Genomic DNA, 23,861 nt, shown 5'->3' on the forward strand with positions numbered 1-23,861 from the left:
TTAATACTCATTGGTACTTAAATAATATCATTTTCAGAGCAATTAAAAATCATGTTATTTTAATATAAATAATTCATAAACAGGTACTGTATTAATGACTACATACATAATACATATTATATATAATGATAATAGTTTAAAATATCAATCAATAAATGGTTTTAAATTTTTTTTTAACAGAAAGAAGACAGACAAGATATAATATAAATGTATAAAAATAATAATACTATTCATCAAACATTATGTTGATTTTATTCCCCCTTGATTAATAATTATTATTAACATTCTATAAATAATACAAGTTACTTTAATATATATATATTTTAACACAAAAATTGCAATTGCCGTAATCTATATTTAAAATATTATATTTTATAAAATATCATATCAAAGTAGTCAAATCATAATACTGCTGTAAGTCTATATTTGTGGGCAACTGATGCATACAAAAAATACTTGTTTTTTTGCTTAAAAAAATTACATTCCCGATTCAGCTATTCCTTCGTCATCTGTAACATTAAATAATATATGTAAATATGCTATTTAACAAAATATAAAACTATTTCTACTTTTATGATTACTGCTTGGCATTAGTTTAGTATTTAATAAATGGTTTACGCATTTTCATCATGATTCAAATACTGAATTATAAATTTAAAAAGCAAAGCAATATTAGCCAAAAGTCAAAAACTTTATTCTAGTAAGTTATATACAAAATCAATAATATGTTAGTCAACACTCAACAAATTCTCTACTTTAAAATAAAAAAACGCACACAATATTTTAAATTCTACGTACCATTGTAAATCGTAAAGTTATCCCATTCTCTCAGCAGTGAAAAAAAAAATTGTAAATATATAATTACAGTTCAACAAATAATATACACCAGGGATGCTAACAATAGTTAGTTTTGATTAAAATCTTATAAGTTATATACAATTTTTATAATTATTATCATTGTTAAGTGTTTAAATATATTAAGTCCTAATAGTTATTGCTTATCACTTACACAGATATGCCACAGACACACACATACACGCACACACTCAAACATATAATTGTTTCTCACTTTTTTTCAATAAATATGGTTTCACTTTTTGTGCTCTTCGGCATCATCAATGTCAATGTTGCCATCAAAGTTTTACCATTTTGGCACAACTACACCTAATAGTATATATGACGAAAATTTGACTTAAATATGTATAAATACAAAATTAGCTTATAAACGATAAATATCATCTGAATTTTTATTAGAACTAGATTTCCGCCTCCACCATGAAGACCACCACGATTTATTATATGCATTTGTAGTTATAATTGTATTTATAGTTGTTATATTGTTGTAGGAAGTAGCTGCTGTTGATACTTTTGTATTTGTTATTTTAGTAGTTGTATCATTATTTTTGGACCAAAAGCCCCCCACTACCGTTGGTAAGCCACTAGTAACAGCAGCATTTAACCATAATACACCACATCGTACGATAAAGGCAGTTGTTTTTGAACTCAACATGAGTGACGTACCTTCAAATGCACGGTTGTGATGAGCTAACATAGTAGCTGCAGTCGTATTGTTCATCAGTTCTAAATCTTGTTGCTCCTGATCAAGTAGTTCTTGTTGATCACTGTTGCCACTGTTTTGTTGTAGAATACAAACTATGCATTGATGAATACATATGTACTGTTGTTCGGTTTGTACCATCCATACACGTTCTTTACGCATTGCATATACAATACCGTACACATCAATATAATTGTTCACTTGAGTAGGATCATTGAGCGATTGCAACACTCTGTCCAGAGCTATAAAAGTACCAGATCGTCCAACACCGGCACTAAAATATAACATATTACATTATTACTAACATTAACAATATTGTCTTAGTCGAGTTTACTTTTCAACTAACAACTGATCAAAATAATAAAATAACATCTAAATTAATATTTAAATTTTATGATTAACATAATTGATCATCATAGCTTGATTTTTTTAAAATATTTAATTTATCAATTATACCTGCAATGCACTATTATAGGACGGTGGTGTTGTTGCAGTTGGTGCTGATGCTGTTCGATATTATTTCCTACGCCTGCATGGTGACGTTCTCTAAAAGCACGAACAAAACGGCAAAGCGTTTGTGGAGGACTAGGTACACCAAAATCAGGCCAAGTGGTGAAATGGAAATGTCTTATTACTCTTTTTTGATCATTCTAGAAGTAAAAAAAAAAAAACAATCAAACAACAAATTTCTTGAAAATAATTAGATATCTAAATTTGTTTAACACCACATTATAGATTAGGTGTAATCAAAATTCTTACCCGACAAACCATAAATTCAGTTATCACCCAATCAGAATAATGAGTGTCGTTTAACAAAGTGACACATATATTGTCCCCATAATAAACAGGATGAGTATCATATGGCCAATAATGATCACATTTCTCACGACCTTTTTCCACACATCTAGTTAACATAATTATGCTTCTAGCATTACTTTCCCAACACATACGCCAAAAGTCGTCCCTTGTTGAATGCAATGGACCTTGTGTAACAATAAATTCTCTAACGCTGTTGTGGCCCTGTAACATTAAGTATTTAAAATGTTAAAATACTAATAAACAATAAAAATAATGATTTTAGTTTAGACAGATATCATCACTGTAAAAACGTGTATGAATTCAACTAAAAACTTTTAAAACAAACATCTTAAGATTATCTTCATAAAACATTATTTTGAAATTATAAAAATTAATAACTTCTTAATAAATCATTTAGTTATCGATTTTTAGATGATTTGTTATTACCGGAACATAATTAGCATTTATATAGTCAGATCCTTCTTCGTCATCCACCGGCTGTAACTTAAAACGGCTGTGATCATAAGGCAAAATGTTGGTGAATCTATTTTTAGGACGATTGCATGGCAAATCAGCTGCTGTAGTTGTTGTACCCCCATTGGTAGCTGCAGCGGCAGCTGCATGTTTTAAATCTTCAAATTCTTCAGAAAATCGAAAATCAGAATCAGCTGACATTTGGGCGTAATGTTCCCCAAATCTATCCACTCTTACAGGCCGGCTGATTTTATAAATAAAAATGCACAATTAATAATAGCTAATAAAAATAATAATAATAATAATGATTATTGTTTGTTGATTTTAAAATATATTAACTTTGCTTTTAAATAATAATTATGATAACACTGATTTTGTTTTAAGTTAATTGCAGCTTTTTGTACCTTATTTGTAAATCACATGACAGTTGTTGTTGTTGTTGAACATTAGAGGAATTTATCATATCACCTCCTCGGCCACCACCACGACCACCACCATTTAAGTTTCTGGTCGATGAGTTATCTAGAAATTTCCCTCCAGTGATTCTTCGCTGACCCGTTCCAGCTTGTCTTTTACCACCACCAACAGAACTCTTCATTATTCTGCTCTTGCCACTACCACACAGGAACCAACGGCTTCGGCCACTACCAGTAGCTAATGCAGCACAAACAGCAATTAAAATAAAAGCAGCTGGCAATCCTACTACAACAGACAACACAATGGCTGTAGCCGATGTCGGAGCTGATGTATTATCTTGGTCTGAAAATATTAATATATTAAAATGTATGCATCATTGTTTAAAATTGATTTTAGTATTTTTCAAACCTGTCTGTATAGGAAATGAAAACATGGTGTCAGTAAATTTGTCATTTGCTGTAAATGCGCGTACTTTAACACGATATATTGTACCCGGTTTTAGTGGCCCATTGCAATATTGTGATGACAATAATTTCCCGCCACTAATGGAATTTGTATTACAATGCGTATCTTGCCCAATCGTAAAATCTTCTACAGTCTTATTAGTTGAAAATGGGTAATATGGATCAAGAACCTAAGAATAAATATCATTAATATATCTATGAAAATAATTTAACTACATTGATTAATTTTTATATTTTTATGGTTATAGGCTGTAGTCATCAATAATACCTTAAACATATTGAGCAGTCTAACAATGAAAACAATGAAACCATTACAAGTTACTTAATGATAATAAATTGTTGGCACTTCTTGTATCTAATCTTATACTAAAAATAGTAATTCTGGTTGTACCTGATAGGGTGGCCAAATGGTATAAGCTTGTACATCTTGCCAACTGGGCATCTCAAGACCACTTGCATTTTTAGAATCATCCTCTGCCACGATCAAAGTATACGCTATTACTCGACCATTTTGATCCCCAAAATAGTTCTTTCGGAAGCGTACTTGTATGGTATTTGTGGTTCGGCTTACTTCAGTCGGCACTACTTGAGCACTTGGTTTAGGTGGTGCTGTTACAAAAATATTTAAAATAAATAAAATTGTATTGTAAAACTGTATTGTAAAATATATATTTTTTATGTAACTTTACCTAAAATTGGCATTCTCTGCTCTAAGCTAGCTACAGGACCACGACCAACACGTGTCTCACCACTTATATTAAATATATATTGACGACCTGGTATTAGACCTTTAACAGTGGCTCTATTTCTCCATGGCTCATAATACGATGTTTTAGTTGTTTCACCAACTTCAATTTCAGAGCCCAAAGGAGGCTGACCGTTTAATAAACCGCCATTATTGAGTAAATTATTTCCCAATCCCAACATATTTTCTTCTTCTTCACCGCCTTGCAATTGAACCACAGTATTTGTAGAAGCAGGAGTACCATCAGATGATGATGAAGTTAATATAGCAGTCCATGACACCACATAACGTAAAAGTATACCATTATGTTCGGACTCTGGTAATGTCCACTCCAATGTAAGGTGCCCAGGTTGTACGTCCACTGCTTGGAAATTTACACAACGTCCTGGTACCCATTCCAATGAACTGAAAGTACCAGATACTGGAACTGAACGTCTCAATAATAATGCTGCTGCATAACCTCCTATACCACTGTTTAATATTTGTTGTTGGGATAGAGACCCTAAAGACCCTCCACCACCAGCTCGCACCACAACAGTGAATGTATAATTACGATAGGGTCGAAGACCCTGCACTAAAAACCATGGTTTATCTGTCAAGTTTTGTACAAGTAACCCTCCTCCCCCATCTGAGGATGATTTAGAAGATGAATATGAATTTGCGATAGAAGAAGCTGTAGTAATAATTGTGGCATCAGTATCTAAATATTCAATTTCAAATGCATCATATTGCCCACGGGGTAGTGTCCACACAAGATGAACTGAATCACGGGTTATTTGAGTGGCATTCAAATCAGTAATTGGCTCTGGATCTGTGAAACAATATGAACTAGTTAAAATTATTACATTTAATATAATTGTAAATAATCACTAATAATATTTAAAAATATACTTACAAAGACGATCTTGCCGACGCAAGGGTTGGCTAAGAACTCCATATGCTGACACAGTCCAAACAGTTATATCATATAAGCGGCCGGGGACTAAAGAGTGCCAAGTAACTTTCCATTCATTATCTGATGCCCATTTTTCAGCAATCAATACTGTTCCAGTAGATGATGTAGTTGCTATTCCAGATCCTTGATCTGAAGGGGTGATAGTTGATGATTGATATGCTGTAGATTGTGTACTCGTTTGATGACTAGCTTCTGCTAGTTGAAAACGGTATTTAATGAAACGACTAGCTGTTTGTGGAGTTGGAGTATATCGCAAGGTCAAGGTGTCAGTGGCAAGTTGTTGATCATTAACAGCCAATATTTCAGATAAAATCAAAGGCACTGTAATTTTAAAATGTATGAAAAATAATTTCAATAATTAATATACTGCACAATGTAAAATTATAAAACAAACAATGTGTTTATGTTCAACCCACTTGTATGTGTTTCCAGGATGACAGGATCACTGTACATGGAATGTGAACATGTACGTACTCGTAATCCATAACCCGCACCTGCAATTAATTCATCTAAACCCAAATTCACTAGAATAGTTCCACTAGATCCATTAGGATATCCAGTATCTGTAAAATTTTTCCATCCACTAGATGACGTTCCAACAATACTACTACTCCAAGTTGTAGCTGCTGTAGTCCAACTAATAGAAGTAGTAGTTTGATTTTGATCTGATTGTGGAGGTGGCTTAAGAAGTATATATTCAACAGAATAGTAATCAATTAACCCCTCTGGACGAGGGAATTGGATAGTCAAGTTTGTAGCATCCACAAGCAAAGCCATGTTACTCACAGGGTTTGGTCCTAGTAAGTAAACATTTTGTTTATACATAGTTAATTGTTAATGTTAAAATAATATACAGAAGAATATCATACTGTAAGCAGATATTAAATTATTCTAAGGAGAGACAAATTCCAATATTTGTTATAAAATAAATAATAGTGATGTGCTTACGTATTGTATAATTAACTAGCAGTGGATATGGAGACTCAAGAGATCCATAAGTTTGGGTGTTAACTTGAATTGTGTATCGTTGTCCAGCCACCATATCCGCGATTTCTGCCTCAGTTGATTGTACTCCTGGCAACCTAATCCACTGTTGTTGGCCACCATTGGAATCAATTGTACGATATTTAATAGAATATTCAGTGAACAAGCCTTCAGCTGTGGGGCCATTCCATTTCAATAAAACAGAGTTTGACCCAATATTTGAGGCAGAAGTTATGTTCTCTACTTGAAGATCAGTAGGAGGCCTAGGATCTAAAATTAAAATTAAAATTCATCAAATCAAATATTAGAGAACTTAAAATATTGTTGGAATTATTGATTAAATTCTAAACTTACAAACTGCTTGAAAGTAATCATGAGGTTCAGATAGAAGTCCATGACTTATAGCAAATACTTTAAGTTGATAAGCTGCTCCGGGGTATAAATTTCTTAAAGCCATACGCCATTCATTAGTTATCCTCACAGTCGGTATATCATCTATAAGGGAAAAAAAATTGAGCAAGTCAAAACAGAATTAAAAATATATGTACACAATATTTATATTAATAGATTTTACAAACCAGTGTCATTACGACGAAGTACCACTTGAAATGTTTCTTGTCGACTATTTACGTCTGTTTTCCAAGATACATTTAATCCATAATCTAATGTTGGTCTTAAATCTTCTATGATTGGTGCTGATGGTTCTGTAAATATATTTAAAAATATGTAAATAACACTACTTTAAATTGTGCATTTAAAAGTTTAAAAGAAGTAAATAGTATTATTTGACTTACTCATTGTATGGTAGACAACTGTGTCATTTGAAGCAACACCAGAACTAAGTGATTTTACTGATATAGAGTAATTACGACCTGGTAATAATGATTCTAATGTGCATTCAATTGGAGTCGTTGGATCTTCAATTGACTCTCTAGTAGCTTGGACTACCAAAACATTACTATCAGTAGAAGTTGTTGCTGTAATTGCTGCTGATGCCACAGCTGATGATGTGGATTGTTGTCGTGAGGAACCATTTAGTGATTGATTAAGATTATTTCCCAATGATAAAACCGATGATACAATCAGAGAATCGGAAGCTGATGAAGATGATGATAGAGAACCTGTAAGAACTTCTGCATAGCTCACTTGATATGCATCTTGCCAACTCATTGCATCAGCCTTCCATGTTAATTGTAATACACCACCACCTCCATCTTCATTCAAATTATTTCCATTTGTATTACCACTACTTATAACTTTTAAATCGATCACAGGTAGTGGTTCTATAAAATATACAAAACATAAATATCTAATAGATCTAAATTTAAATATATTTAAATTATTACATACTTAATGTAACATTTACAGAAGCAGGCCAAGAAGCCACTTTTCCAGAAACTGTCTTCACAAGAACTTGATAAGTTCGACCTGGCTGTAGTAACTGTGTGTCGTACACATCACACCATTGTGTTGAACCTCCAGAATTAGAACCATCACCATCACGAGGACGAGTTAGGGTTATTGGAGTAGTTGTTTGTTGAGTTTGATCACTAATGCTACGATGAGATGCCAATTGATTTAATGAAGATTGCTGTGATGGCCTCTTAACATTGACAGATATTTGATATTTGTCAAATTCACTAAATGTAAATTAAATAAAAAAATAAACAGATAAATCTTTAAGATTATGTACAAGAACACAGCATTAATTTTCACAAGTAATTACATGTAATATAACACATATTAACACACATTAATATAACATTGTTATATACCTATAATATAGCTCAGTTGTATGACAAAAAATAACTCACCAAAGTCCTTTTGGTGGTTCCCAGTGTACCCTTAAACCATATGAACTTGTTTGTCTAGGATCAACAGCCACATTCAATGGTTTTAAAGGAATAGTACGGTATTGAGCAGTTGTTGGTGCAGATGTTTCATCTTCACTAACAGTATGTACACTTATGTTGTATGCACGCCCAGGTACAAGACCTTTAAATGCTGCTTGTGCTGGACCTGGTGGTTCACCTTCCCTTTCTACATAAACTGTAGACTCTGGTGAATCCTGAGGCTCAACGCTTACCTAAAAAATAATTTTACAATTAAATAAAAAATAATTTTGATGAAAATAATACATTCAATTCTGGGTTAATTACTTTTATTTACATTTAAAAACAAATATTTTATTGTATATTAATTTATACTATATTAAAACTAGATGGATATTATCAAATGGTAAAATTGTATAGTTCAAACCTTATAATGAGTGAATACACTAGCTGGATAACTAGGTTGCCAAAGCACCAGCAATGTAGTTTCATTTCTAAACCATACAATAAATTTTCCTGGAGTGCTAGGTTCTGTAAACAAACAAAATTATTTATAAAAAAACCCATTAACTGATAAATTGTCATGTTATAAACTTATACTTACTAGTAGTAAAATTCTTAGATATATATGCCACGCTTTCTTTATGTTCATATACTGTAAACAATTGTAACTGGTAGGTAGCTCCTGGTGTCAAATCTTTCAAAACATATTGTTGCTGTGTTTCTCTAGATAAATCAGTTTGAGATGAGGCAGTGGATAGGGAGTTACTAGCATCAACAATTTTCACAAACTGTTCTTGTTGTTGCTGTACAATACCAGATGTAGAAGATGGAGATAAACTGATAACCTACAACAAAGTGAAAAATATTTAAAAATTGTATAATTTTAGAAACATTAAAATATATACCAAAGTATATAATATAATTTATATTATTATTAAGTATAATCAAGTATATAGATATTACCTATAGTTCAGAAACAAAATTAAAAATACATAAGTATTATAAAAACAGACAGAATATAAAGATCTAATGTTAAGCAATCTTTCTACTTTGTTCGCTTTAAAGTAAAAAGTCTCACATTGTCATAAATTTCAGATAAATGATAAATACAACTATTTATTTTTTTTATTAATATTTTTAGATATAAATAAGTAGCAATATGTTTTTAGAATACCATGGTCTTTGGCGTCATTGCGGTGGGACAAATGTATCATTTTGCCCCCTCCCCCCAAGACATGCCAACCTAAAAATGAATTAATTTGTACGTACTTAATATTATTTATCAATATGAGTACCTACAATTGTGTTCTAAGCCATAAAATGAGTCTTAAGACTTGTGTAAAAAGAAACTATTAAGTATAAAAAGAATAAAAATATATTTAAACTGTATGAGGGGGGGGGGGTTGATTTTGGTTAACAAATTTATTTGACCCCTTGGTTTTTTATCCAGTTATGCAATTGCACATGTTTATTTATTTTTCAATGAATTATATGCATATTTTGGTCGTTAAGTAGGTACAACAAAACTTTGGAAACTACACTAACACGGACAATACCAAATGTCCCAATTCAAATACATAATGAATTTGACTTTTGTCAATTCGGTAACTTCGTCAAGTCAGAAACTCAGTTAAGATGGAAAAATTGGACGGTCCCAAGTTATTCTGTCTCAACGAGGTTTTACTGTTTATAAAAAAAAATTATAGTGCTCCCTGAATATTGATTGTTATAAATATATTGTATGCTTTAAATATCTTTACTTTTAGTTTAAATCCATTGTAATTTCCCAACAATGGAGGTGACCATTGAACGTGTGCTGTTTTTCCACCTTTTACCGTTACTGTTAAATTTGTAGGTGGATCAGGTGCTATTTTTACAAAATGAAACAATTAGTAAATGCTCATAGACATGAGATTATTATTTTTTATAGCTTTGAAGTAAAATGTACTCTTTAAATCATATTTTTCATACCAGTAGTAATTGATGCAGTCCAAGTAAGCAACCATTGTGACTGGGGTGATAAAGAACTAGAAACAGCTCCATTTATAAGAGTTTCTACACCAGATCCAACTGGAACTATTAAATTTCCTGGAGTCTGTTGTGGAGAATTGTTACTTATTGAATTACTTCCTGTGCTTGAATTACTATAGTACAGCCAAAAATCATAACGGGTCCCTGGTAAGGCTTGAGAAAAATGTATTACATCGCCTGAAAGGTTAGTATTTTAATTAATATCTATTTGATAATGTAGGAAATTATAGGACTTTAGGACAGACAACAATAATACAATGTTTTAATACCTATGTCTTGAGCTGCAATAGTTGTGTTTGCTGGGGGATTACCGTGTGGAGGTTGATAATCAAGTCTATAATAAGCTTGTTGTAATGAAGATGCAAATGACACTGAGTTTGAAGCAGGCAGTTGTATAGCTAAATCAGCCGCTCTCTATGAAAATGTTTAAAGATAATGGGTTTGAATAAAATATAAATATTTACCTTATTGATAATAAATCATATACATTTATATACTTACAGCAGTTTTAACAGCAAAGAACAACAGTAATACTATCCACATTTTCACAGTTGACTTATTGATACTTAAACTAATAGTAGTAAATGAGCAACAACGTTAATAACTTAAATTAGGCTATGAAAATAAGCCGTTTTGAGTATAGTAGATTGAGCAAGAGCAATTGTAATAAGTAGACCAGATACCATTAGGAATATAGGTGCTACATTTTGCAAAATTACATTGAAATACTGTTTGTTGAATGAAGTCTCCAGTGTTATCACAACATATATAAAAAAAGCCGTCGGTCATGTCTCATTAATGGGTAATGTGTTGTTGATTAATACTGATACCAATAACAGCATTTGGATACAAATTTAAAAGTAATTAAACTGTCATTAAAAAATTCTTGTTCGATACTGTCTGGCTGTTATCAACGTTTAAACTTTTGTCCGCCAATACAAGTTTAATTGTTTGCGCCTGTGTGTGACGGAGAAGACGAATTAAGATTACACGGTGTAATACACAAAACACTTAATACAAAATAAATAAATACATAAATAATACACTCGACACTAAGGGCTAAAAATTAAATTATCACAATAATACTGACACAATTACAACTATCAATACTGTTTGGTCAACACAGAAAAAAAATACAAAAAGATATCAACGTAGGAATCAGTGAGAAAAAAGTCTCATGATTTCACACGACGAAATCGGGCGAGAAAGTAAAAACGACTACTGTAATACCTGTGTCGTTGCTAGTTTACCACCACCACCGACAGCCACTACAGTACACACTACCGAACGGCGGACACCAAAACGAGTGTTTGTTGCTTTCGTAATCAGCCCGCGGATCCCTAAGGCTCGGTACCCACGTAACGCACGGTCCAACACGCACACACTATCATTTACCTACCTATAGCAATAATAATTACTTTCACAACAACCGCGGCGATAGCTCACTACTACCTATACACATACTACGGAGAACAGCAAATAACAATAATAACATAGCAGCAGGCAGCAACAGTTCCGTACCCGCGTCGACGGCGGGGTAGGGGGCTTATCAGCGACTGATAAAGTCTTTTGTTTTGGTTTCCGTCGCGCGATGATTGTAAACACGGTTGGAGGTAAACTCGAACAGCGGCGGTGTGCCGTGTAGACTATGGCCATGTTGTACGCTCGGTCGAACCGCGGTATCCGGTAGGTATCTGTACCGTCATATTCATTATTATAATATTATTAGGTATTATATTATACTATCGTCGTATGGCCATTATTATGCATTATAATAGTAATTATTATTATTTATTGGTCAGACGTCAGAATCTCGAAAAATAGCACTGCTGATGCCTGCCGGTGCTACTGCAAAAAATCATAAAAATTATCTATACAATCTGATGTAGGTGGGTATTGATGTTTGTTTCGTCGGAGGTGAAAATAATAATATTTTACTCAATAATAATATGATTTTGTATAATACATTAGTATGTTTACCCAGGTAACGCTTCAATCCTTCAAAGTCTACCGCTAACGTAAATATTATTATATATTGTATACCTAACCAATATTAATTATAAAATATAAAAGACTACGTACAAGATACCTACACGGCTACACTTTAATGATTATAAATTATAATAACTATATAGGTATGATACTATAATGTTGTAAAACAGTAAAATATCAAGTAGATAGTCAATTATTGTTCTAAATAATTATGGGGAACTGCAATATTATTTTATAATATGTCTTTTCTCGTTTGTGAAATTGACTACTACCTACCCAACTTGAATATTTCTTTGACAATTAAATAAAGTGCATGCCTACTTACCTACTTATACTACAAGTATGGTTTTGTTTGTGAATTTGTAATAATGTTATATTATTATAACGATTAAAAGTATAAAAACATGTACCTAACTACTAGTCTTGCTACCTATTTGCTATTACCTAAGTGAAGATCTATTAAAAATTCAATAATTTATGAAAGAATAACGGGAAAAAATACAATTTTTCCAATTTCACAAAACCATCTGCATAGAATCTCAAAGTATTGTATCTAAAATGAAATCCTATTTGTACATCACGCCATCACCATTATTAATCTAAGTTCTAGTAATCGAGTTACTAAGTCAGTTTAGCATTAATGAATATCAAAAGACCAAAATTGATTTTACAAAAAAACAAACAAAGGTAGATATGTTTTTTTCCGGATAATTTTATGGAGGGTGATAAAATAAAAAAACTACTTTTATCAGAAAAAAATATCACAAACATACAACATTAAAAAATAATAATACAAATCAGAATCTTAAATGTGAAATACCTACTGTATTGTGCCAACATATAGAAATAGTAGATAAAAAAATGAAAATGTAGGACAGTCTGTTGTTAATTAACAGCAAATGCATTAAATTAAACGCCAAATGCACATAAATAAACTATGTTACTAAGTTACTCAACTGTAGGTTAAGTTAGTACTATAGTCATTAAACTTTATTGGTAAACATTTGGTCCTATACAATTCAAAATAATTTAAAAATAAGTAGTATTCAGGTTCTTGATTATAGCTACACACCGCGCGTCTCTTTGGTTCCTTCATTTCTTACAGTACCTACCCAGGGTTTCCGTATTCTAATGACCATGATTGAAAACCGTTTTAACGGATTATCTTTAAGTTGAAATTTAAAATATTAATCAAAATTGTTTCCTTCGATAAAATCAAACAATTTATTTTAAAAATATTATTATTTTAGTTTTATAAAGTTATTTTGTAAAAAAATTTCTGTTCGGTAAAAATATTTTTACGTAGAGTACTTATTTTGTTAATTTATTTTATCATCTCACTGTAATTTTATTATATTTATACATTTTGTGTATCTAATAATAGATATCTTATTATATTTTATAATACTTATATCGGGTGGTTCTTTTACCACTGAACACTCATAATTTTAAAAAACTTCATTTTTAAAGTATATTTTATCTTCAACATGTATTAAGTTTTCTATTTTTTGAATAACAAGTTTTAATTTCATATCTCAAAGTAGAATATTTTTCTAAGTATTTCGATACATAAAAATCAAATTTAGGACTAATAGTTTATGAGTTTAGCCTTAAAGGTATTCAAAGTTTTGATGCGCGGAGACGCGGAGTGGAGTGGTACGTATAGTTACACCGAAAAATGCTGATCCACTTCTCTGCTTATCGATACATTAACTACCTACTTTTAAGTAGTTCTAGCTAACTCATAAACTACTTATCTTAAATGCGTTTTTTATGTATCGAAGTACTCAGACAAATATTTTGCTCTCGTAGATGAAAAACTTAAAATTTATGAGGATAAAAAATATTTAAAATTTTTTTTTATAAAACCGTGGTTTGTAACGACTTAAAATCATATAAAAAAATATTTTCAAAAACATTAATAGTTTTTGAATAATGTGTCTTAAGTTAAATAAATCACCCGGTATATTACATTTTTTAACATATTTTATTTTGTTATTTTATGAGTGCCGAATAGCCCGAGTAGGTGTTAAGAAAATTGATATATTGTGTAATGTAAGTGTTAAAGAAAATATAATTAATGTTTCTATTTATATTGTTGTATGTCAAGAACATATTGTTTATAACACAGTTTAAATTCTGAATAAACGAATGCTAGAGACTAGAGTTTCGATAAAACAAATTGCATGGTTATAAAAATAAGAAATTTACTTAAATTGAATTAATAATATGAAGTACTAATACTGTAATACTAATAAATAATAATTGCTTCAACCACTTTTCGAATTCATCATTTAAATCCCCAATCCCCATATATGTTTCCCTTAAACTAGGTTCACTTTGAATCTAAAAAAAGAATAATTATGAAATAATTAAATACATATATATATATTAATACTGTTACTAGACCTTACGCCACCAAGATTATCCTAAGTGAAATTTGTAAGCTATTATTTTAATGTTTGGGAAAACAGATATTTAATATTTTATCGCTGAATTTTGTACAAAGTTGTCAAAAATAATTCCATAAATCTACGTAAGTATTTTGAGTTTCGTCTTAAAAAAAAAAAATGCGCTAGTGGTACACTAAATAAAAAAGTGTACAGTGTAGACCAGTGGTGGCCAAACTTTTTACCTCGGGCTATAAAAAAAGAACTTTTTTTACCACGGGCCATACAAAATTTTTTTGCTTTAGTCATCAGAATTTTAAGTATAGGTGTATAATTTCATATTTAACGACGTTTTTATTGTACTCAATAATTTTAATGATTTTCTTTAATACTTAACTTAATAATTACTACAAATGAAAAAAAAATTATATCGGCATTCATTTCCAAAAATTATTTGGTGGCAGACGATATTATCTGCACTGTAGATTCTACAGCCATCGTGATCGTATGAAAATGAGATAAGAAACCATAATGCTATTTATATTATTAAAAGATATTGTAACAAAAAAAACGTTACGGTATTAAATATGAAGAATGTATATACTGTATTTTTTTACATAAATATAAAATATTATAGTTCTTTCGCGGGCCGGAGTTGGCCCGAGGGCCGTAGTTTGTCCACCACTGGTGTAGACTATTCAGATAAGCTAGTATTTGGGGAAAACCCAAAATAATGTTATAATATTATACTTATATGTAATATTAATATCAACCAATTTTGTGACTAAAATAATTTTTTAAATATAATCGGCAACGTCACAAATTAGTTTTGTGCGGGATCGTAAATTTGCTAATTTAGATATCAGAAGTACCTACCATATAACCCACACAATTTGCAAGTTTGTAACAACGTAATAGAATTACAATTCCTAAGTTATAATGGAATTATTTTAATTTATACCCATCACTAATGGAACGTTTAAAATAGTTACTTGTCATTTGTGTGAAACAGAGATTGCAGTACCCTTTTCCATTTTGTATGTCTTTAGGTAATTTGGGAATGGGAACATTTGTTCTGCATCGTGATTATACTATACTGTACTACTGTCAGTGATGGTACTGGTATGAACCTTTTTATAGCTTTAACAAAGTAATTATTTTTAGTCAAGTTTCATTTTTATATTTTATGATCACTCATAAAAGTATTGACGGCTTATTTCAAGTCTTGATTAACAAATTTAAAGTCAGATGTATTATCATTTACTAAGGTTTATAAAATATTAATCAGGTATTTATAATGTACTTTTAAGTTTTAACTTTACTAAATACAACCTGTAAGCTGTAATTAGAGTTATCCGCAATGATAGTCAAATATAAAACTTGACAACCAAATATAAATACACTTTGCAAGACATTAAACGATTAAACAATAATAAAAAATTACAAAATATCTTATTGTCTTAAGTCTTATAAATTAATGCCTACCTCGCTGTGATATCGTTGGTACTGGCGGTGAATAATATGTACTGGTCATGTATACATTTTACTGAGCAATATGCTAAACAAGGGCGGATCGGCGAATCTTTTCGGCCCAAAATCAAACCGGCCCATGCACAGCAAATATAACTTTCCCCTCCACCTCCACCCAAAAAGTACATAATTTTTCTTAAATTTCAAAATTTGTTTAGTCTTAAACCTAAATTAGTAAAATATATAATACCTAAAATTAGACACGTTTGAATTTTTTTTAGTTTTTTTAAAAAATGTTGTTAAATAATTTTCTTATCGCGGCGGTTAAAAAGTTACATAGAGACGATTTCAATTTATAAGTGTTTAACGTTTAAATTTTGACAAAATTCTTTAAAATAAGAAAATTACATATTTGGTAATTTAAAAGGTATAATATGTTTAATTAGTATAAAAATCTAAAGATTGAATTTAAAACATAATGATTTCTCATAAATAGTTCTTACGAAAGCCAAAAAATCTGAAAAATATATAAATACTTTTTTTTATAGTCATTTTAATTTCAATTTTGCACGACATTAGATATTAAACAGAATAACTATTTTGGTATTTTGTCGTAATTTATATATATTATTCGTGAGTTTTTGAAACTTTTAAAGTATTATATAATATTATATATATATTACACACAATGATATTTTCAAATGCAATGTTTTCGCTAAAAATTAATTCAATCTATACTGTATTACTAATTGTAAAATAAATTACTTTAATAGCAATATTTAATAATACTTATTTAAATTACAGTATGTAGTAGTATCAGAAGTGGAAAATTGGATCAAGTTTTTACTTCGGTAGTCAACATTTCTCAGTACCCCTTTTCAAAATTATTGGGGTATTTTTTTAGTTACCTATACCTACATTCATGAACAAATAACTATAGAGATTTGAAATTTTCACCAAAATATAAATTTATTGGCATTTACTTATAATCAGAGCCGGATTAAGGGGGTGGGCTAAGCGGGCCCAGGGCCCCCAAAAAAATTGTCTGTGACCACCTGCATGTTATTAAAAATTAGATAGATACATACAACATGCAATATACTGTGTTATTTCATTATTTTTTATTTTGTCCGACAATTTATTCTAATAATGGTAATTATTTAGGAATCTTAGAACTTATATCTCAATTTGACCCATTTTTAAAAGAACACATATTAAAATACGGTAATCAAGGAACTGGAAATCCTTCTTATTTATCAAAAACTATTTTCGAAGAACTTATTCAACTTATGGGTAAAAAGTCTTAAAAACAATTATTAAAGAAATACATATCGCTAAATATTATTCATTAATTGTAGATTCTACACCAGATTATTCACATATTAATCAATTATCAATTGTTTTTAGATATGTATATTTGGATGAAGTTAAAAAACGATGTGTACAATCATAAAGGAAAATCACTTTTTAATGTCGTCAATATTTTTTTAATTTAACATAATTTAACTTTAGAAAATTGCCGTGGACAGTCATTTGATAACGCCCCAAATATGTATGGAAAATATGAAGGTTTACAAGCTCATATTAAACAAAAAATTTCATTTGCTCAATTTGTTCCTTGTGCAAGTTACTCGCTAAATTTAATTGGTGTCAGTGCTACTGAATCATGTCAAGAAGCAATAAATACTTTGTCATACTTGCAAAAACTATATAATTTTTTATCATCGTCATCTCGAAGGTAAACTGTCTTAACAACGAATTTGAGTCCAAATGATAATCAAAAACTGCTTCCTCTTTAGAGTTTGAGTCAAACTAGGTGGTGTTGTCATTTTGAATCTGTGAGAGCATTAATTTATTAATTATGATAATATTCTATTAATTGTTTGGAAAACATAAATAATGATACCGAAGAAAAATTGTATGTAAGAATGGAAATTCTAAGAAATTACACTATTTGGTAGTGTTCGCTATTTAGATATGTCTGTTAGGGAAGATTTCACTGTATTATTATTGTCTATGCTGTATGAATATTCTAAATATTTTCACCGATTTTAAGTTAATTAGTACTTATACCCGTATCAAAAACCTATTCACATCATTTTACAGTGCCAACGTCAGTGTTGACTTAAGTTAATAACAATAATAATAATATGTATATGATATAACATTATAAAATATATGAAATTTTGTTACAAAAAATAAGTTTAAGTTAACCCACTGTATTACTAATCTTATTCTTCTACTAAAGGCCATGCTTTGTCGATGTCAATCTGGATCTTCATTTTTCCCTGTTCATAACCTGTCGTTTCAAATCTGCGTACCAGTTATAGTCAGCTTGTCTCATAATTCTTTCAATAAACACTTTCCTAGTTGTTCCCCTCCCATCATGTCCGTTTATCTGTCCTTCAAATTTGTATTACCTAACTAGTCATAAATTAATATTGAGAATCAGCAGATGACCAAACGTTTTCCACACATTTCTTTTATCATTCCCCCCCCCCCCACCCACTTGGTTTAATACTATTTTAACTAACATTTGATTTCTGTTCTATATAATATTACTTATATAAAACTAAATTACATTAATGGTAATATAAAGAAATAATGAAACATCTTTAGAAGTGAAGAAAATGACAAGCTAATACTACATATTGATATATTATATCATCTATAACTATAATCATAGATTTAGAGTCATAATTATTGTTTTTTTGTATGAAATGACGCATCATTGAACTCAAATTTAACACATCCATTAGTCATTGCAGTGACTGAGATTACTTTGTAATACTTAGTTATAAACCGATTATAGAGAAACTTTTCCTGTTTTTTTAGTTGAAAATTAGACTGACAGCTTATTATTATTGGATTGTGGGTTAAGTGTTTGTATGGTAAAAACATTTACATATATCAGCTGATGATTTTTCAAAAATGAATAACAGAACCACCTATAATATAATAGATAATAATTCCTGGGTAAAACGATTTCAGTATTTCTAAATATAATATATATTATAATTTAAGTTAATATTTAATAATCTTATCAATTCAATGTAAAATATAGATTACATGGGCACATTCCCACATTATTGTCGTATTACCTATGTCCTATATTATCAAAAGTTAAACTAAAATAGTTTTTATTTAGATGTATAGGTATAGACATAGATATATCATTACTCATTAAGGACCTCATTAAATCAATGTCAATTATAGAAGATATAGTGGCTTACTAGCTATACTACCTAAAAATAATTATTATATATTGTATCACTGTAATATACCGCTGAATAGATAATTCACTCAAAATTCAACAAATTTTTTTGTAGTTTATAGAGGTATGGTTAAAGCTTAAAAATTGTTCGCATGTTTTTTCATAAGCTATTAGATTTATTGACTAATTAGCTATTATTTTTTGTATCCTTGAAGATATGGTACATCAAATAACATACAAATATTATATCTAGGAGTCTGGGCCTTACTATTTATAGTCATATAAAAAATTTGTAATTATTAATTATAAAAAAGCGGGAAAGTGGGTAACCAAAGCGTTGGTAAAAGTGTAAAAGTTAATCTAGTTATATAGCTTAATTGACAAATGACAATAGTTGTAGGTTGTGGTAGGCGGTAATGCTGCCATTCCTATAAATGTCTATAAGAAAAACACTGCAGGACGGATTTATTTTACCAAAATACTAGTATAAAAGATTTTTGGTTTTTAAAAATATTTTAAACTATAAAAGTTGTTTAAAAAAATCATCAGTTTCATGTTTTTGGCAAATTAAAAATACACATTTTGTAGGTCAATACGAAGACCAATTTCATATCTTTCGTATATTGTCTATTTTTTATCATTTTAAACAACTTGTAAAATTATCAATTCATATTTGTATTAATTCTAACATTTATTGTTTAGATATTGATTCAATTAACGTAGGTTACAAATTTATTTTTTCCTAACAGAATCTTAAAAGTTTTCCATTCCAACTTACATTATTAGTTTTACATTAACTCTCCTTAATACTTTAGTTATACTATGAAAATATGAAATATATAATAATTAATATGAGAAACTTCGTTTTAGTTTTTTCAATATTTAGCTATAAAAATTGAACATTTTATATACATTTAACTACAAAATAATTTGCAAATTTTCCTGATTTTTATGAATTTTTTCAACATTTGAATTTTAAATCAATCGTGCCACTGTATCTTTAATATTTATGAATTGCTATTATAAAAACTTATGATATACCTTGTATTAAATTTTCATTTTATTTGATTAAGCAAACATTTTTGTATTGATATTCAGTGTACCAGTGTACACCTATATATATTATGTGAAGTTCTTGTGATTTGTATATTATTATTATTTATTATTTACTTTATTCCATTGTTTTTCTCTTCTTTCGAGTCTGTAATTTTACGGGTGCTAATTTTGAACACTATACTACAATATAATTAAAAATATGTTTTGTTATACTGTGCAATTATCGGGAACATTGAAATGAACACCTATATTCTATCTCTATGTTTTCGTGCTTAATACTGCATATTAAATTATGTTTTTCTAATAATTACTGAATACCGGAAATTATTTTAACAGATCAATGAATCGACATTCTTAGTTATTCATTTACAGGAGTACCTATGCAAATTGTTACATAATAAAATATTTTCTCAAAATTAACAAAATATTATAGATGTGTTATTTCAACAATAACCGGCCCAACAGTTCGGCTCCTTTTACAATCAGACAGGGGCAAGCCCACCTATATAGCTACATGTCATATTATGTCACTGAACCATATACGTAAGTACATGGACGAATGTTAGAATTAACTATTAAATTGTGAGTTGAATCGGAACCATGATAAAATTATGACGTTTATGACATAGGTATATGATTCAAAAGAATTTGCGCTCGGACCATTTGTTTAGGTATTTGAGGTGATAGAAATAATGGATAACGAGAATATCGATGTATCTAGATGAAAGAGAGGTGTAACATTTCATAAAAATAATGTAAAAAAATATTAAAATGAAAAGATAAATTAATCAATGGTATTTGACTACAAAAAATATTTATATACATGCATGGAAGATAATAATATATCCACTAGGTATAAAATAAGTAGAGGGTTGATAGGATAGATAAACGTATACATCATAAGGCACGTATTTAGATTATAATAATTACCATTATACGTATCGCATACAAAAAAATATATATATGTATGTATAGTATATACTGATATAAATAACAATGAATTAGTTGACTATATTAATGTTGAATTTATTTTAGAAATGTGAACATTGTACAGATTACTGAGTAGAACAGCTCACACTATGAACACAATAATACACTAATGGCGAAAACGCACAACGGTACCAAATACCAATGCCTCATCTTTTTACCTCCACTCGTAGGAAGTACTAATAGACCTATAGATAATATTCGGTAATCTTTTCTCTGGAAATTAGAGATTTTACTCATTAGAATTCAAGATATAAATAATACATAACAATCATAATGCAATATTGATAATCTATATTTGATTTGATCTATTTGATGTATACATAACGGGCGGAGGCCCAATAGTACCATTACATGATACAATAAATAATAAATATAATTTGGACATAGACAACTCAGACAATAATAATAATAATAGAGATTACATAAACCAAACTACATGTTATATATATCTAATACAATACCAATTATATATTAATATGCTAGCCACATTTTTTTATAGTTAAATATATGTATTTATTATTCTATTCCTTGGAAAGGTATTGTAAATTAGAGTTGCTCAAAACAAAATTCTACACAAATGTTGCCGTTAATAGACGGACAAAATACAAATAGAAAAATACAGCAGTAGCGCCATCTGTCCATTAAATTAAAACTAAAAAAAAATTGTCCAGTCGAATTCAGGTAGTATATGAAACTATGAAATAAATAAAAAGCAATAGTTTTTTTCAACCGTTTTATACGAATAATAGGAGAAGAAGCGTTGATACCGAACCATGTGTGATGTGTGTGCGTGCTAAGAATAATGTAAATTTAGTCTTTAGACGGTGTAGATTTTACAATATTAAACTGGTTTTTTGGTCAAATTTCGACTAATGGACCATATACTAGTAATTAATAATACTTATGACAACTAGTATACAGTTTTCAAATAAATAATAAAATATTTTTTAATGATAAATGTATTATTTTTAATCATTAATCTAAGACACTATTAGGTCCTTGCCTGTTATCATACTGAACCGTTTTTACATTCCAATGCTGTTCCAATTCTTTCATCCTTCGTCCACTACCTACCAATTTCAAATGTCAAATGACAAAAAAGTCAAAATATGTTTGTAATTGTATTATGTATGGACAAGTGTTGTATACAAATTTGATTGAATAGGTACTTACAATTTAAAAATATTGAGTTACAGCAATAAAATAATATAGGTTTTGAGTAAAATCCATGTTTTTAATTTTTAATGTTTTTCAACATAATTTGTTAACAACAATCGGCTTAATTGATATAATAATAGCACACGCAGAAAATACAGGGTGACGACATAATAAGAGTTAATTTGATGCACCTAGGTACTTCAACTGACTCCAAAGTTTTTTGTCATAATCTTAATAGTAAATACAAATTCAAATAAACAATTTTTTATTATATTATTCATAGTTTATTTCATATTCAGAATATTTTTTTCAATTAAAATTGGTTTCCATGGAATCTGTACTTCAACTTATTTACTTAAAAAAAAATACTGGGATATAAATAGAAACATATTCTACAAAATGACTGTTTATTAATTCGGTTTTTAATTGCATATCTATAAAATGAACAATATTGACGTATAGAAACAAAATCATAAAAATACTATGTATATATATGTATAACCCCAGAAAATTCCATCATATAAGCCCGCCTCGTGTGTGTCCTGTAATACTGTACCGCCAACTCTGTTAATTTGTAATTGCTAAGTCCAGCACCAGCATACAATCTTTCTGTAGGTATGTTCAGTGTACAGTGTACATCCTAACTCCTAAGTCATGTATATTTTACTATTTTATTGTAACTTTTAAACGTTTATTTCAAATAAACTTAGAATCGAATTATCAAGTGTTAATACTAATAATATACATATTATGTATACACGGACAAATGTACACAGAAACACATAGACTTCTTAAAAACGGTCAGTATCCAATCTCTCAAAAAAAATGTATGTTAAATTTAATATTTAAAAATATAGAAGTATAAAAAATTTTATTCTTTTGAAAATCTTGTTTCATAAAAAATATTTGGTACTGTAGTATGTAACGAAGTATTTATGTGAATTTTTTTGCGATGATAATTTGTATTTTTTTTTTGATTCATACATTTAAAAATGTTGAATGTGTGAATAAAAAGTGATCACTGATCACTTACACACTAATTACAGATGTATGTATTTTTTTAATTTTCATAATCAATTAGAATTATATTTTACATTTTTTTAAATTGATTTTCCGTTTTGTTTTTTTCCTTATTCTTTTTTTTACTTATTACCGTCAGTAAGCGCACAATTATAAATAAATTAAAAAGCGATGAAATATATTTTAATTTTTCCAATCACTTTTTAGTCTGAAGGAACTTTTTGTACTGTATTTTGTATACATCAGAAAATATTTTATAATACAATATAATAAATTTAATATCAAGTAGCAAATAGCAATAATAATACTA

General features: G+C 29.4%; 1 protein-coding gene across 3 annotated transcripts; it reads right to left on the reverse strand.

The window, feature by feature from the left end:
* Positions 1–467: 467 nt before the first annotated feature.
* On the reverse strand, positions 468–11,785 carry LOC111034359 (tyrosine-protein phosphatase 10D). Of its 3 annotated transcripts, XM_022315538.1 has the most exons (24): positions 11,492–11,784; positions 10,763–11,218; positions 10,531–10,675; positions 10,202–10,438; positions 9,991–10,097; positions 8,832–9,075; positions 8,655–8,758; positions 8,210–8,481; positions 7,746–8,035; positions 7,190–7,678; positions 6,974–7,099; positions 6,750–6,890; positions 6,360–6,665; positions 5,828–6,208; positions 5,352–5,732; positions 4,401–5,267; positions 4,103–4,320; positions 3,656–3,881; positions 3,235–3,589; positions 2,804–3,074; positions 2,318–2,578; positions 2,015–2,208; positions 1,522–1,832; positions 468–509 (listed from the first exon to the last, which is right to left on the reverse strand). In XM_022315538.1, exons 2-24 carry the CDS (start codon positions 10,802–10,804, stop codon positions 478–480), a joined length of 6,000 nt encoding a protein of 1,999 aa, XP_022171230.1. In that variant the 5' UTR covers positions 10,805–11,218; positions 11,492–11,784; the 3' UTR covers positions 468–477. The 3 variants fall into 3 exon arrangements, with proteins under 3 accessions (XP_022171230.1, XP_022171229.1, XP_022171232.1); XM_022315537.1 differs by having other exon boundaries at positions 10,763–11,784; XM_022315540.1 differs by lacking the exon at positions 468–509 and adding an exon at positions 1,083–1,164 and having other exon boundaries at positions 10,763–11,785.
* Positions 11,786–23,861: the final 12,076 nt, after the last annotated feature.

The sequence above is a fragment of the Myzus persicae genome, unplaced genomic scaffold (genome assembly GCF_001856785.1).
Source record: "Myzus persicae strain clone G006 unplaced genomic scaffold, MPER_G0061.0, whole genome shotgun sequence".
In the NCBI taxonomy this organism is placed as follows: Eukaryota; Metazoa; Arthropoda; class Insecta; order Hemiptera; family Aphididae; genus Myzus; species Myzus persicae.

Bases quoted from the DNA above. Each gene is read 5' to 3' on its own strand.
- LOC111034359 (XM_022315538.1), bottom strand. From the start codon at position 10,804: ATGTGGATAGTATTACTGTTGTTCTTTGCTGTTAAAACTGCT. The intron at 10,676-10,762 runs GTAAGTATATAA...ACATTTTCATAG, and splicing joins TCTTTGCTGTTAAAACTGCT to AGAGCGGCTGATTTAGCTAT. The intron at 5,268-5,351 runs GTAAGTATATTT...ATTGTTTCACAG, and splicing joins GCGTCGGCAAGATCGTCTTT to ATCCAGAGCCAATTACTGAT.